General features: G+C 37.3%; 2 protein-coding genes across 2 annotated transcripts in view; one reads left to right on the top strand and one right to left on the bottom strand.

The window, feature by feature from the left end:
• The window catches only part of Smp_097640 (hypothetical protein), a gene marked incomplete at both ends in the record, with an annotated part of 31,562 nt that extends 26,516 nt beyond the window's left edge, over positions 1–5,046 (bottom strand). The window contains 3 exons of the mRNA XM_018790890.1: positions 2,590–2,763; positions 4,836–4,948; positions 4,986–5,046. Coding sequence (XP_018645904.1) covers positions 2,590–2,763; positions 4,836–4,948; positions 4,986–5,046 — 348 coding nt within the window. The remainder of the gene's footprint in view (positions 1–2,589; positions 2,764–4,835; positions 4,949–4,985) is intronic.
• Positions 5,047–12,821: 7,775 nt separating this feature from the next.
• The window catches only part of Smp_097620 (hypothetical protein), a gene marked incomplete at its 5' end in the record, with an annotated part of 6,776 nt that continues 2,713 nt past the window's right edge, over positions 12,822–16,884 (top strand). The window contains one exon of the mRNA XM_018790889.1: positions 12,822–13,114. Within this exon, the coding sequence (XP_018645903.1) occupies positions 12,822–13,114 (293 nt within the window). The remainder of the gene's footprint in view (positions 13,115–16,884) is intronic.

The raw sequence follows: 16,884 nt of genomic DNA, 5'->3' as shown, positions 1-16,884 counted from the left end.
GTTAGGCTGATAAAAACTGAATTACTGATGTGAACTAGTATGAATGATGAATGAGGATGGGGAAAAACACTTATTTTGCAACACAAAGAATGTTGTTTATTCATATTTATGGTGTAAATCTATAAAATCAATGTAATTCAGTGATTAAGTACATTTTTATGCACTCAGTCTTGAGGTGCACTATTTTGTATGAACACTAATAAAACCATTGTGGTCTATCAATCATAAGCAATGTGGAACCTGTCACATGTATTCAAGTTTCCACACCACATCAGCAAAACGAGTTGAAATTATCAAGACAAATCCCAGAATAGTAGAAGTGTGGTGTGTGCTACTGATGTCGACAGATATAAGTAGTATGTATCGTCAATCGAAAGTTAAATGCCTGGCAGTAGAAGGTTAAGAAGATCAAAGAAAAGAGAACGAGAACAGAATGATCGGTGTGAAAATAAAAGAACAATAAAGTCTGAGATGACTGACTGACATTGTGCAAATGAAGTATTTACTGTATAGTTATCAAATTTCACTAAAATATTCTATACTTTTGTATTCAAATATATTTGATTGTCCCTACTTGTGTTCTCGTTTATTACAGAAGTAGTAATATTATCAGTGGAAGCGGAATAGATTTGACATAGACAATATGATCCGATAAAGGGAATTAATTCGTGGAATAAAAGTATAAGTGCTTCAATACACAGATTGAATGCATTTGTGTCTTCACGGCCGATTATGAGCCGTCGCTAAATGTCCCCAACTGTCGGTTACGGTAGCCGCGCGGATCCAATTTATGTAGTCTGTACCCACCTACACAGCCCAGTCCGACAACTAATAATTCTATGGACCGACTTCAAGTCTTGGTTTGACTGTTCAAATCAAAGTTGGTCAGGTGGGGTCGGAACCTGTAACTCATTGATTGAATGTCAAGCACAAATCAGTCAGTAGGACCAGTTCTCTACAATCCAACATCTATATTATAAGATAATGTTCCAACGTATAGTATATTGGATAAAATCCTGATTTAATTGAAATGGCCTAAATAAAGATTTGGTTACATAACCAATATAAAAACACCTGAAGGATTATCCACTCAAAGAAGGAGCAATTGATTCAGTGATTAAATATGTCATTACAAATTAAAGCTATCACTGTGATAAATAAAATTTTCAATCGAATATTACCTATCTATCAGTTAGTATGAATGATTAAATCAAGAAGTAAATTTAAGCCATAAAGTAACTGATGATTTACCCCTTTTGGTTATAATAACAAATGACTTTAGGCCTGAGACATTCTCTTCTTATCTGACTATGTCAGCACTACTTAAAGGATTCAACAGGTGAGGTCAAAAGCGAAGAACAAACTTTATGTCTGTGTATTTAAGTTTGGCCTATCAAATAATCTTACCTTGAAATCTACTCCAGAAGGAATTGATATCTGATCTATTGATCAACTCATTCAGGAGAATACTGGATATATACGAAAGCATACTATAAAGCAACTATCACTAATCGTTGGACTTCTGTCTTTAAAGCGATAATCTAAAATGTCATCAAACTTCAAAAACAGTTAACTAGCTTTGACTATCCCGTCATTTTGATCCTTTAAATGGTATGTTTTATTGTCTTAAGTGTTTTCTTTTGTAGTATCTTCAAGATTATTCTTATAAAAATATTACCAGTTAGATGTTTATAGATCTAAGAAGAAATCGTACAAAATAGTACTTCATTCACTCATAATATAATTTGTGTTTTGATTAAATCAAGCCAAACCACAAAAATTTAAGTCGAACAGTATAGTTGATGAACTAAATATCAATAATGACAATGTGTTCTGACAAAATAATAAAAAAATAGGAATCGGTAAAGAAACTGTTTACCATATAAAATTCTATTATTTATATTAAATGTATAAGCGTTTTATTTATTACTTATTCAAACACATAAATATTGGTAAAAAGGGGCACCAGATATATATACGCCACACAAATCTCATTTGATTTGTATGAGGGCTGTGATATTACCCGGCTGCCCAGACCAAAGCAGGTGGTTTTCTTAGTGGGCCACACTCGGAGCCTTTGACCTAAAGATCTGATCCACAAGGCAGTGGAGCATTGTAAGGAGATGCGGTCTCATGGTAGCCGGTGACCAACGATTGATTCATACGCCATTTGTTCCCTCAGGATACTGGAGCCCATGTGCAACATTGGTTTGTAATCAGGGTTTTCCAACTCCCCTAGGTGAACTTTCCGTGTCCACCAACCCGGTTCAAGTGCCGGACACTCGCTTTTCGTCCTCTTCATTTCGTAAACAACACCCCCGTCACGAGAAGGCAGTGAGTAGGATTTCCCTGACAGAGGCTGTATACGCGTGGCCATGTGAGAGCATTTGGAGAGGGAGAGCGGTCTCTCCCCATTCTCGGCCGAACCAGGGCATTTGGGGCATGTATATGTGTATATGTCTATTTATACTTATTAAACAATCGTAGTTTACTTTTATTAGGTATGCCAATTTCAAACAGTTTCTTGATTTTTGATATCTGATGAATGAAATTCTGATAAAAAGCAACATCACCAGTTAGCTAACTTACTTGTAATATATAAGGAAAATTAAAATTATTGTCTACATTTTGTTCATCTTTTACATTTTCAAAATTATCAACTTGATCTAAAATATTTGGAATATTAACATAAGTATCATTAACCCAATTAGATATTGGTTTATTTATCCATTCACGATTTGTATATTCTTCTCGAGTAGGATACTAAACATAAAAGGGAATTTTGAAAAACAACAGAATTGAAGCATATCAAATCTGAAGGGGGTTTTCTGGAGATTTTGGTAATTTTATATAGTTGAGATCATGAGTCAATTGAAGCTAGATCATCATGGAAAATCTATAAAAATATGGTGTAGCATAGGATAAAGTTAAGAAAATCGAAAAAAAACACTTGGAGAGAATGTAAAAAAATCAAATGTTTCACTACATATTTTATATGGGCAGTGCTTGGAGCGTTTGAAATTGTTAATAGAAACTCTTTTTACCATAACAGAGTAAACGTACAACAGGTTCAGATTTTACATAGCACAGTTCATAGCATAGTTCAGTAAATGATAGATGAGATTGTGAAAAACGAATGATAAATAGTAGATAATGATTTTTACGCATGAATTTTCCATATCAACTTGGTGATAATGATGGTTCTCCTATAATTTCATCACCATAACTCATTAAAAGATTTCTTTATACAGATTCTATACGTGATGATACACTTTCCATAAAACCATTTTCTTTTAATTCAAAGAACATCACTAACTATGCTTATCTGATTCAAATTTGTGACTTCTGAACTACCTCTTTTTGTATACTAATTGATTAAATGTATGTATTTCGGTTACGTATTCACTTGAAACTACTTAAAAAACAGCACTAAATTGATTGTAAGAATTTGTATATGTGTATATATGCTAAATAAAACTTTGTAAATATTACGGCCAAAATGAAAAGGCTAACATTAGTTTAAACTTTATTCTGACATTAATGGTAGGCTTTAAAGTGTAAAAAATACAAAACATATGACTTTAACTTAATTGTATATGTCATGGAAAGAAAATCAATTTTATGTTGCCATCGTCCATAAAGAGTACTAATTGGGCAATGTTTTCTATGAAGAACAATAGACTGATATAAATAAAATGTTAACTGGCTAACGTTTTTAATCTAGATGGTAATCTTGTGTGTCAGAAAAGTTTTAGCTTAGTTATAGATATCTTCACACAGTGCTACTGACAAAGAATTGAACCAGAAATGGAGATTTGTTTGTCATTCTGAAAAGACTAGAAATCAGATAGTTGATGAAATATAAGAGGTTAGAAATGATACATGAATTATGTTTATTGACTATATGTCTCCACTGGTATATATCATGAATTAAATTGATTGCTAGCGTACCCTTTACCTATTCTGAAACATTATGGGCTATTGTAAACTAGATTATAAACACATGGTGAGAATCTTCATTATTGAAAAACAGTGTACTTTTTTATTATGATATCTCTTACCAAAATCTAAATCTCGGTAGACAAATCATTGTTAGAAAATAACTTATACGCAATAAATAGTCGGCTTGAAAAAATGGTTTATATTTTTGTTTTCACGTTAATACATCGGTGACATAGTGATTTCAGCCAGAATTTGTAATATTCAGTTCACTAATAAAACCCCTCAGCTTTTCTCTATATATATCAATAAAAAGAAAACCCACAATTGTCATAAAAAGGGTTTGTTCTCAAAAATCAGAAGGTCAAATAAGCTTAAACTGGATTTATTGAGCGAGTCAGACATTTTCAACAGTTTGCCGAATATAGATGCACCTTGCTAATATATGCGAACAAGTATGAAGAAACAATTAACATTTGTTCACAACTGCTTTCAACTGTTGAGCTAATAAATGAACATCAAATCTTTGACACTCCAGTTAGTTATGTCGATTACTAACCTATCAAATCGATGTTTAAACGCCTACCACATCAACCTGGTCTTATGTTCCTGTACACCATTCCTGTTGCATGTGACCTGCCAGTTGAAGGACAATATTACATCACAATAATGTGGCTGCGACTCATAATTTTCTATTCATTTCGATAAGACTGGCAATACTGAAATAAATAAAAATCAAAGTCAAGTTATCCTTGTTCTGACTATAGCTTTCACATAGACTCTAGTTCGTCAGTATTGCGTTTACATTTCTGGTAGAATATTTGTTGGACAAATTACATCCTTCAACTCCTTTGATTATTTATCGGTTTTCTTACTAATGTATCTGACAAACTTACTTCTTCCTTATCAGAAGACGACTCTGGTGCACTTTCCACTCCATATTCATCGTCTACATATTTAGCCGGAGCAATGAGTTCAACTGGAGTTCTGCGAAACGATACAGATTTTCCTGGAAGAAAGAATCCATCTAATACACATAAACATACTCATATTATCGAAATCGAGACTTCCATCTTCTTCTCGGCTTTCTGTGTATTCGTCACCCATAATATCAATATCCTCAGTTCCTTCACTAGTAACAGCAACTACTAAATAAATTATTCACAAATTTCATTGTAATGCTGCTCATCTACTATCTGAGTCAACTTCAAAGTGCATAACCATATCCTCTTCAAGTGTTTGAGTGAACTGACACTTAAAAGTTCGTTCGACACCATCATAACACAAAAAAGAGTAATGTTCTGTCTCCATTATTTATAACGTTAAACTGCTGAATAATTTTTCTTCGTAACGAAACTTAATCTGAAAATAATGAAAATAGGAGTGATTTCAGTTATGATGGAGTTCTCGTAGCCAAATATGACAAAAAATTGCCTTTGTAAATAAGTTATTTTCGACACTTACATTATCGCATGATACACATTTTGAAATGAAAATACCAACAGCAGCTGTAGCGAAAAAACGTGATACACTATCCGCTGATTGATAGTTCGGTGTAAAAAGTGAACATCAGAACGTGGAAGAGGTTTGAGTGATCGCATATAAAAATATCAACTGTAGAGAGAAGGGGCAGGCAACATACTAGAGTTCCAGCTAAGTATATACACTAATCTACATAATACTACCATAGCATAGAAGGTGCTTAAATATTTGATATTCTCAAACTTAATGTGAACCATGTATTGATACATACATAAGATTGAGAACTTAGTCACAAGAACGATGGCAGAACAAACAACGTGAAAGCCCCTACATGTTTTAGATTTTCAACTCAAATTAACTATGTCTAGTAGCTCATGACGGTCCATGTTGGTCTAGAATACATATTTGGAGCACAGTAGGTAAGATCCTACCTTTTTTAGCCCAAATTTTCAGCATCTATACTGTCAAGCTGAAATTACCCGATTTCTGGTTGGACTTAATACAGGTAATCTTCTCATCATAGCATATTATTATCGCCAATTTAATATGAAAACCGATGGATCCTTTTAGCCACTACAACAACTAAAAATTCAATGAGTTAAAGACGACCTAGATAGTTGGCATAAACTGAGGTGGCTTTTGGTGAGCATTGTTTGATTACAAGATCAAAATTACACACAATTGGATTTTGTGTTTCTCATCACCATCCAAGCGAAAGCGAAAGATATCGCTGATTATGTCTTTACGATGCCACCCTATGATGAATTAAAAGCACAAGTCATGACACGTACTTCGGTTCCAGAAGAGAAGAAATCATGGTTGTCGGTTGTCTGATTTTAACGAAGAGAAGCTATCACTTGTATACTCTTGTGAACTGTTATTGAACCTCCCTATCCGAATCTGACATATATCTCTCGGACGTAAACTTAAAAGCATTACGTCCGAAATCCCACCGGGAGTTATAAATTCAAGTAAATTTGGACCTTTACGATGAGTAATGCTTCATAACTCTCCTGTTAATATATTCTTTAACTATCTTAAACTTTTTTAAATTCTGACTTTAACTTGTTTTACAACATCGGCCTAGCTACTCTACCCGTTGAATTCTGTAACCGAAATAAGTAATTACTTAAATAATTTCTCAGGGTACATCACGGCGATAACTAAAGCAAACCAAAGAGTGAAAATAAAGACGAACACTCAGGAAATAGACGAGAAACGCACTAAAAAGTCTCCTTTGTAGCCTGTTGTGGCAGAATAGAAGAAAAAACTCAATATTTGTTTACGGTAGGCAATAGGAAGAACTTCTTGGTGAGTTTTTGTTATGTTTTTTCCTCATTTTCTGAAGTTCTCTCTTTGGTTTGTTTGGGTTATATTATTTTATACATTAGGTTGATCATCCATGGAAAAGCATGAATAATGTGCATATATAGAAGAGAAATAAAGATATGCGAATTTTCTGGTCTCATGTTTTGCAGTCGAGAGTCTAGCTGCAAATATCTTCAGAAATCTCCGACTGCTAATATTGGCCATAATCTCATCACTTATATAGAGATGCTAAACACATCACTAGTATGCTATGTTTTTAATATTTCTGAACAATTCCTTTTTACAGGACAAGTAGTATTATTAAGAATGAATAACTATATAGTTATTACTAACACCAATTTCGAAAATGTTAACATTTATTTGGCCTTCCAATCGCTGATAGTGATTTGTTGTTTAAGCAAATACCTCAGGCAAACAATAAGCGGAACAAACCAATTCAAAAGCAATCGTTATCATGGGGTTATGAGCAATAACCGAGGAAACAATAGTTAATTTCTGAAAAAATTTCGATGTTTCCATGCCAATAATTGATATAGACCTGCTACAACGCTACAATCTTCTCATTGATACACGCGAATGAAGGCTGTTAGACGGAAACACCAATTTACCTGTTTGCGTAACTCCTTTTACTGGTTGCAAATTATCTCCAGTCACAATTAGACACACCATAGACCCCTTATATCAACCATTACTCGATAAGTACTCTGGGATAAATCAACTGCGACCGAAATTACCGTGTGTTGCCAGCAATTTTACACATCACATCACGCCTACAGGACCACCTGTATTCTCGAAAGAACGCCGACTGGCTCCCAAAAAGCTGAGGTCGGCTTAAAACGAATTCGATCACATGATAGAGCTAGGAATCATTCGACCGTCAAATAGCCCATGGTCATCTCCCTCGCACATGGCCCCTGAAAAGGACAGCAACGATTGGCGTCCAACTGGTGACTATTTGCGTTTGAATGTGAAACCATTCCCGATCGTTACCCGTTGCCTCACATTCACGATCTGACAGCTACCTTGAAAGGTACAACTGTCTTTTCGAAAATCGACCTTGTTAAAGCCTATAACTAAATCCCTATGGCTACTGAGGATATTCCGGAAACCACCATCATAACTCCTTTCAGACTCTACGAATTTTTGCGAATGCCTTTCGGCCTAAGAAATGCTGCCCAGACTTTCCAAAGGTTCATAGATCACGTTTTCCGGGGTCTCAACTTCGTACATGCGTATGTTGATGACGGCTTGACAGCAAGTCCGGACAGAGAATCCCATCTCCAGCATCTGGGCGATGTTTTCGAACGACTTCAAAAGCATGGCACTACCGTAAACATTAAGAAATACAAAATCGGAACCGAATCCTATAGACCTCCTAGGACACACTATTGATGCTCAAGGAATCCGACATCCTAGAAACAATGTGGCGGCCATTCTGAATTATCCAGAACCGACCACCATTAAGCAGTTGCGCACATTTAACGGTCTTGTAAGTTTCTATAGACGGTTCATACCAAAGTGCGCATCCCTCATGAAACCGCTAGCCGACCAACTTCGTGGAAATGCGAAATCAATTAATCTGGACGACACTGCGAGAAAAGCATTCTACACAGTTAAGGAACTTATCGCAAAGCAACTTTGCTCGCACATTAGGACACTCAAGCGCCCATTAGTATCGCAGTAGTCGCATCCGACTCAGCAATCGGTTGAGTCTCACAACAATGGGTTAGCCAATCTTGGCAACCTTTAGGATTTTCCTCGAGACGGTTGTTAGACACTGAATGGAGGTAAAGCTTTTTCGGTAGGGAACTCTTAGCTATGTATTGTGCTGTACGGCATTTTCAACACTCTATCGAAGGTAGAGAATTCACGCTTTTTACCGATCACAAACCTCTTACCTTCTCTTTAAGCTCATCCTCAGACGAGTACTCACCGCGAGAGTCTCGACAACTCGACTACATTTCGCAGTTTACTTCAGACATACAACACATTTCTGGAGCAAACAATGTAGTCGCAGACGCCTTGTCTCATATAAATTCCTCGAACAGTTTCCAAGGAATCGACCTTCTTAAACTCGCTCAGCTTCAAAAAAAGACACTGATCTTCAGCACGAGTTATCCACAACAACTCTAAAACTGCGTACTAAACAGATGGGAACAGGTAAGGAAACCTTACTATTTGACACATCTACAGGTAGGGATCGTCCAATCGTGCCGAAACATTGTCGACGCAACGTCTTCAATACCTAGCACAAAAACTTTCTCATCCAGGTTTTCGTGCATCCATCAAGCTTATAGCAGTACAGTTTTGCTGGCCTGTTATGAATAAAGACGTGAGGGAGTGTGCACGCTCCTGTGTAAGCTGACAGAAATCTAAGGTCATTGGATACAACAAATGTCCCTTAGGCTCTTCCAAAACTCCTGATTCTCGTTTCGACCATGTTCATCTGGATTTGGTTCGACCCTTACTAGATTCAAATGGATACTCTTGTCTTTTAACCTGTGTAGACCGTTTCACTCGATGACCAGAAGCAGTACCTATTAAAGAAATTACTGCTGAAACAGTGGCTCGCGCCTTCGTCGAACGATGGGTAGCAAATTTCGGCTGTCCTTCAACCATCAGACTACGGACGCCAGTTCGAATCTGAACTTTTCCGTTGTCTGACCACCATATTAGGAATCACTCGTTTCCGAACGACCGCCTACCACTCACAAGCAAACGGGTTGGTAGAACGCTTTCCCAGACAAATAAAAGCTTCGCCATCAGCTGCAAATTAACTAGTCATCCTACAAGTACCCTACTAGAGTTCAAGGAAATTGTCAATATATTTTAGTTTAGTCTCACTGAATGACAGTATAGTCTCCGATGGTTTTTCAAGGATAAGCCCCGTGAATAGCCTTCAAGTAATCGGCTTTAATAGATTGGCTTCTAGGGAAAACAACTCTATGAGTTAAAATGAAACCGACTGAATCAAATACGGCAATTATGTTGTGTATATTCCACAGGTAATGGTTGCTTGCTCGGGCCGAATTTATGTCGTTGCGACTTCTTCGGCATGTGGTATGGTTTGCCTCGTACATGAGTTTGAGTGGCTATCAAGTTCAACTGTTTCGTTGGTTCATCTTGCAATACTCGGGTTAGCTTCGTTTCGTAACGACAGAAAAACAAGAATAAGGGGCGGAGTAGACTTGTACCTGCGATCATGCTTGTAGGTACATCAGGTGCAAAACCAGGAGTTTATGAATTTTGATGTGTTTGTAAGGTGCGCAGTACAATTGTCTAAAACATTCAGGTTTCTAGCCAGAGTAATCTACAGGAAGCCCACTGCTAAAATCGAGTTTGATAATCCGATGTTTGGAGGATTATCCCGCTGTACTCGTCTTGGATACACTCATAACCTGATTTCAGAAGACTTCAGTTTTCCTGAAGTCAATTTCGTTGAACATGCGTACTTTGGAAGAGACAACTCTACTGAAGCTCGGTTGTTCAACCTCGTTGAATATCTGGGACTATTCAAAAGCGTCAAATCAGCAAGTCGTCGAAGAAACAATCAGACGCTGTCACGCTTAGACTCCGTAAATTCAGACAAAGAATTCCCAGTTGAAAATCTTTCAATAATTGCTTCCCTGAAGAAAAGCAATCACACCATCATAGCCCTCAATTTTATCATTAAAACTGGGCTAAGACGTCTCAACAACGACAGATGGGAAGTTCACTCTCAACTTGACGTGAACTCTCACTGGGATTTCTTACTGTACCCTATCTTATGTGCTAAAAAGCAGTCTTTTTCACAAACGGCCATCAATACCTACAAGAAACCTGAAGTCATCAAGAATCATAATCTCCGTTTGCCAAGCCTCAAAAGGTACTACTGAGCGGGATGAAAAAGAATTGGTAACAACAGCGAACAGTCAAGGAAACAATAACAAAGACAATAGGAGAAGTCAGGTTTCAGTATCGAATTAGCCAAATCCCTAAATTTGTCTTCAATCCGAAAAGCTTATGCCGTCATGAAACCTTTCTTCATCAAGCTAAAACCGGAGTTTCCTTACTGCTAGTTCCCAGTGGCCCAAAATACAATGATGGTGACGTCACCTTCCTTCTCTCAGAACGGTATTTTCGGACATTTCAACCGACCCATACTAATTACATGTTGATAAGAGCTTCACCTGAAGCTCAGTAGGACTCTCAAAAGTGAACTTGAGCGTTGACTTGGTGAACCGGAAACTGCAGCATGTAAAATAGACACTTCTTCTGACCTGGATATGGTCCATTCCATTACACTGAAGGAAACAGCTTCAATCTTAGTAACACTGCCTAGCGTGATGTTCTCGCATTCGCTGAGCCAAGGCACGTTACCAATAAATTGAAAGCTGACTCACACCACACCAATTATCAAAGGAGGTCGAAGCCGCGGATTTTCAAGCCACCGGCCAGTAGCATTTCTCTGAATACTCTCAAAAACAATGGAGTCTCTGATATTAGACAGTCTACAGAACTACTTACTGTCCATAAAATTCTTTTCACCCCAATGTCGCTCCTGTGTAACCAACCTGTCGTCCACAGTGTTTAGGTAGACAGTCATGCTGAAAGCTGACGTCATGTGTCTTGACTTCTCGAAATCTTTTGATGGGGTCATTCATATTGAAGATACGACGGATATTTACAGCTACAATATATGTCTTATCGGTAAGCTCAAACAACAAGGCATCAAATCAATTTCATTTGATAAGCTCGCTTCATATCTAAAAAAATCGATATTTTAAGGTCAGGGTTGACTTCACTATCTCGCAGGTTATGTTATGTCCTGGTGGATTCGTCAGGGATCAGTACTAGGAGTTCTTTTCTTAAGTTACATAAACGATTATCCACAAGTTTATTAATTTTCTCTGGTGATACGAAACTCTAAAGAGGAGTCTAAAACCAAGGGGATTAACTGGCACTTGAGGAGGATCTGACTTGAATTCAAAGTTGGGAGGATAGCGGAATTACTCTTGACCCTCTAAATTGCAAAGTAGTCCATCTGAGACATAATGCAAACTATGCATGCATCTTGAGTAACTGCTTTCTAGAGGCATCCCAAGTTGAAAAAGGTCTAGGAGTCTCGGTACCCTATGACTTGATGCCTTACGTTAACTGCGACGAAAATGCCTTTTGAGAAAACCTCGCACTGGCAACGTCGAAGCATATTTTCGATCAGTCTGACGGAAGAAATTTCCAAATGATCTTCAGCAGTTTTATTCGTCCCTATTTAGAGTGGGGTAACCATTATTTCCTCCCTCACTCCAAAAGGATAAGGAAACTTTGGAACTCACCCAACAGATAGCCACGAAATCAGTTCGAGCACTCAAATCTTATAAAGAGCTATTACAATCACCGAACCTTTACTCATTAGAGTACAAGAGTCTTGGAGGTGACCCTCTTTTGACCTACTACATCCAAATACTTCTGAACATCCCTTTAAACAATTACTTAAGGTTAGTCTCAAATCAAATCTTAAGGGTAACACCGAGAAACTGAAGAAACAACTCGGCGGAACGTATTGTAATCATATATTCTATTCTTTAAGTGCAGTCAAATCTTAGACCCCTCTTCCAGTTGAGTTGTTCTGAGCGACTTTCCGGGAGTCCTATAAGAGAAAACTTGGCATATTCTTAAGGACTATAAACGGTATGTCACCGTGATTTACTAATTTTTTCTATTTCCTCCTTAATCGTTACGATTCGTAGGCTCTTATCTGGAGGTACGGGTGACACACTGCTAATAAATACAGAGGGCCGTCAAGCGAAGGCTTCTTATATTCCGTCTAGAACCGTTTAAAGTGAAAAAAGTAAAGTTCTGGATAAACATAGGAAAACTAAAACCCGCAGACAAAGCTCATTGTGAATGCACTTCACCGAGCAGTCGCCTGTGTAGGATTAACAGCTTTGAGTTTCATAAATTTTTAAAGCTGCTTTTGCGTTACAAGAGGCATGCTGCAATAAATGTCTTATTTAACGACGAGGCAAAAAGTTCTTTGACCCTGAATCTCAAGGTTACAATTACGTTGAGGGATTCGATTCTTGGCCTTAATGTCCTTGACGCCGGGCAATGATGTTATTTGGCCATGGCAATACAATTTTCCGCCTTTTTTCACTCTTCAACCAAATGCTGAGACTCGTCGCAAACAAATAAATGCCTGGTGTCAGTTAGTCCTTAATTATTTTCAAAGTAAAAAGCAGTTTACACTGAGTGTTGCAAGTATTCGTGATCCCTCCTGTCCTCTTTTTAATAACAAAAGTATCCAACGCTCAGCCAGCCCAGAATTAGTTGACCTCATTTTGACTGAACTGCATAAGCGTGGAAATCTTGAGTGGCTTGACAGGTAATTACTTAGGTATTTTCCTAGGACAGTTGACTCTTGAGTCAAATTCTACTTCTATAAATGTATAAATGTCTAGTAACCATCTTGTAAAGTTGCTTCTTTTTCTATGTAACAAATTAATCTCGATTAACACATACGTATTTTGATTGGAACACATATGAAAACTCGAACTCTCCAAGGATAGAAAACAGCGCACCTGCGTTATCCCTTTTCTAGTTTGCTTCTGTGTTTTTCGTGTTCTGAATGAGGTAATTGAAGGTGTGAACACCATCTCTGGTAGTTGATTTCAAGTTGACCGCTGGGTGATAAGATCTGTAACCTTAGGGATTCTGTTCGTTATCGGGTTTCGAGTTTGTAGTTTTTGTGGTTTAATTTGTCTTATTGCAGTTTTAAGAAAGTGAAAAAGAACGTTTAAGATTGTTCTCGGAATTTTTTACACCACAATCCAGTTGCCTTTTGATTTGTGATGTGACAGTGAGAAAGATATTTTTCGAAATTTTCTTTGTCATTTTCACAAAATGAGTTGCCTTTTAAATAGGGCCTTGCGACCTGTAAAAAACTTCCCCCATTCAAGTCTCACTAAAACTATAAAAAGCTTGTCGTAACATACACACATTTTTAGACCTCCTTGTTCCTATTTCCACGTTCAGTTGGATGGAGGAGCACTTAACAACACTGATAGGGACTCGCCATGTCTTGGATCATCTAATCAGGACGCCGATGTTGAGTTGAAGTATATAGATACTACCAGTAGTGTTGGTTAGCGTAGGTTTGGAGGTAAAAAGAGGTGATTAGTGTAGCATTTGGTACCAGGTAAATAAATCTCAGTTTTCATAGCGGTATTAACGTACTAAAATGTTGAAGTCTCGGTGCTGTTCACATGTACTTCACTACAATAATCTTGTAATAATGCAGTTCACCATGTACACATTCATGTACTCAGGTCTGATCCACGATTTGTGTTGGGACTAGCAATTTTACATAACTCATGCACTCTCAATATAAAGCTGTGTACATTTATTTATTTACGTATTTAAACACAATCATTGGTACATAGGGGCACCATATATATATATATATATATGCGCCACACAGTAGCAGTTATCATTAGTTTGTATGAGGACTGTGATACTGCCCGGGTGCCTAAATCAAAGCAGGTGGTTTTCTTAGGGGCCACACTCGGAGCCTTTGACCTAAAGATCTGATCCACAAGGCAGTGGAGCATCGTGAGGAGATGCGGTCTCATGGTAGCCGATGACCAACGATTGATTCATACGCCATTTGTTCCCTCAGGATACTGGAGCCCATGTGCAACATTGGTTTGTAATCAGGGTTTTCCAACTCCCCTAGGTGAACTTTCCGTGTCCACCAACCCGGTTCAAGTGCCGGACATTCGCTTTCCGTCCTCTCAATTTCAGAAACAACAGTAGTGCCGCGAGAAGGCAGTGAGTAGGACTTCTCTGGCAGTGGTTGTATGCACGTGACCATGTGAGAGCATTTCGAGAGGGAGAGCGGACTCTCTCCACCGTCGACCGCATCATGGCATTTAGGGGCCTTTGTAGAATACTGCACAATCAGAGCAACAAAAATGTTAAAGTGGCAATCAGAGTTGACCTAATAATACCAATGATAGTGAAGCACCAAAACATAGAAACTAAAGTTCTCAAAAACCACAAAAGTCAATGGTGTGAAATAATAGTAAGTTCAAGATTTTTAGTGAGATAAAGGGCGAATAAGTCTGTACTACTGAGACCAATTTTTCGTATCTTATTAATAGCTGGGCTAAGAGCCCGTTGCAGTTTCTAAGTTTTTTTAACCCTCGCGTGGATGCGTCTTCACAATGAGCTGTTACTGTGTCTAGACTATGATTATAGTCATTGACCAGTTGATACAAGTTAAGAGTTACTTGTGAAGTTATCAGTTCAGAGCTTGTGAATTGTCTTTGTGGCATAAAATCTATGTTTTGAAACGTAAAGTTAGTATTTATCTTTCATATCCAATATCATAAGTTGGTTGCTCTAGCCACTAAACCACTACTACTTATCCACATATGAATAACAGAAAGATTAAGTGTTGCGCATTGTATTAACAAAACAAAACATTATATCTACCCAATGCTCTCCTTAACTTAGTTTTTGATGGAAAAGTTCTTGACTAGACCACCATGTCTATTATTTATTTTTATTTAAACATAAATATTGGTACAAAGGGGCACCAGATATGTATGCGCAACACAAATCTCATTTGGTTTGTGTGAGGGCTGTGATACTGCCCTGGTGCCTAAATCAAAGCAGGTGGTTTTCTTAGGGGCCACACTCGGAGCCTTTGACCTAAAGATCTGATCCACAAGGCAGTGGAGCATCGTGAGGAGATGCGGTCTCATGGTAGCCGGTGACCAACGATTGATTCATACGCCATTTGTTCCCTCAGGATACTGGAGCCCATGTGCAACATTGGTTTGTAATCAGGGTTTTCCAACTCCCCTAGGTGAACTTTCCGTGTCCACCAACCCGGTTCAAGTGCCGGACATTCGCTTTTCGTCCTCTTCATTTCGTAAACAACACCCCTGATGCGAGAAGGTAGTGTGTAGGACTTCTCTGGCAGAGGCTGTATACGCGTGGCCATGTGAGAGCATTTGGAGAGGGAGAGCGGTCTCTCCCCATTCTCGGCCGAACCAGGGCATTTGGGGCATGTGTTATTCTTTTTCAATGATTCCGGTATAGACTCGCTTTTTTCATACAAATGGAAATTACGAAACAGACGGTAGAATTAGTGTGAATTATTAACTGTCAAAATATTGATTAAACGAAAGAAGCTTTTGTGTAACTTACTTGTAATATATAAGGAAAATTAAAATTATTGTCTACATTTTGTTCATCTTTTACATTTTCAAAATTATCAACTTGATCTAAAATATTTGGAATATTAACATAAGTATCATTAACCCAATTAGATATTGGTTTATTTATCCATTCACGATTTGTATATTCTTCTCGAGTAGGATACTAAACATAAAAGGGAATTTTGAAAAACAACAGAATTAAAGCATATCAAATCTGAAGGGGGTTTTCTGGAGATTTTAGTAATTTTATATAGTTGAGATCATGAGTCAATTGAAGCTAGATCATCATGGAAAATCTATAAAAATATGGTGTAGCATAGGATAAAGTTAAGAAAATCGAGAAAAAAACACTTGGAGAGAGTGTAAAAAAATCAAATGTTTCACTACATATTTTATATGGGCAGTGCTTGGAGCGTTTGAAATTGTTAATAGAAACTCTTTTTACCATAACAGAGTAAACGTACAACAGGTTCAGATTTTACATAGCACATTTCATAGCATAGTTCAGTAAATGATAGATGAGATTGTGAAAAACGAATGATAAATAGTAGATAATGATTTTTACGCATGAATTTTCCATATCAACTTGGTGATAATGATGGTTCTCCTATAATTTCATCACCATAACTCATTAAAAGATTTCTTTATACAGATTCTATACGTGATGATACACTTTCCATAAAACCATTTTCTTTTAATTCAAAGAACATCACTAACTATGCTTATCTGATTCAAATTTGTGACTTCTGAACTACCTCTTTTTGTATACTAATTGATTAAATGTATGTATTTCGGTTACGTATTCACTTGAAACTACTTAAAAAACAGCACTAAATTGATTGTAAGAATTTGTATATGTGTATATATGCTAAATAAAACTTTGTAAATATTACGGCCAAAATGAAAAGGCTAACATTAGTTTAAACTT

This window comes from Schistosoma mansoni (genome assembly GCF_000237925.1).
Source record: "Schistosoma mansoni, WGS project CABG00000000 data, supercontig 0013, strain Puerto Rico, whole genome shotgun sequence".
NCBI lineage: Eukaryota > Metazoa > Platyhelminthes > Trematoda > Strigeidida > Schistosomatidae > Schistosoma > Schistosoma mansoni.
The sequence above is the reverse complement of the archived record's forward strand: the minus strand, read 5'-3'. Positions and strand labels throughout refer to the sequence as shown.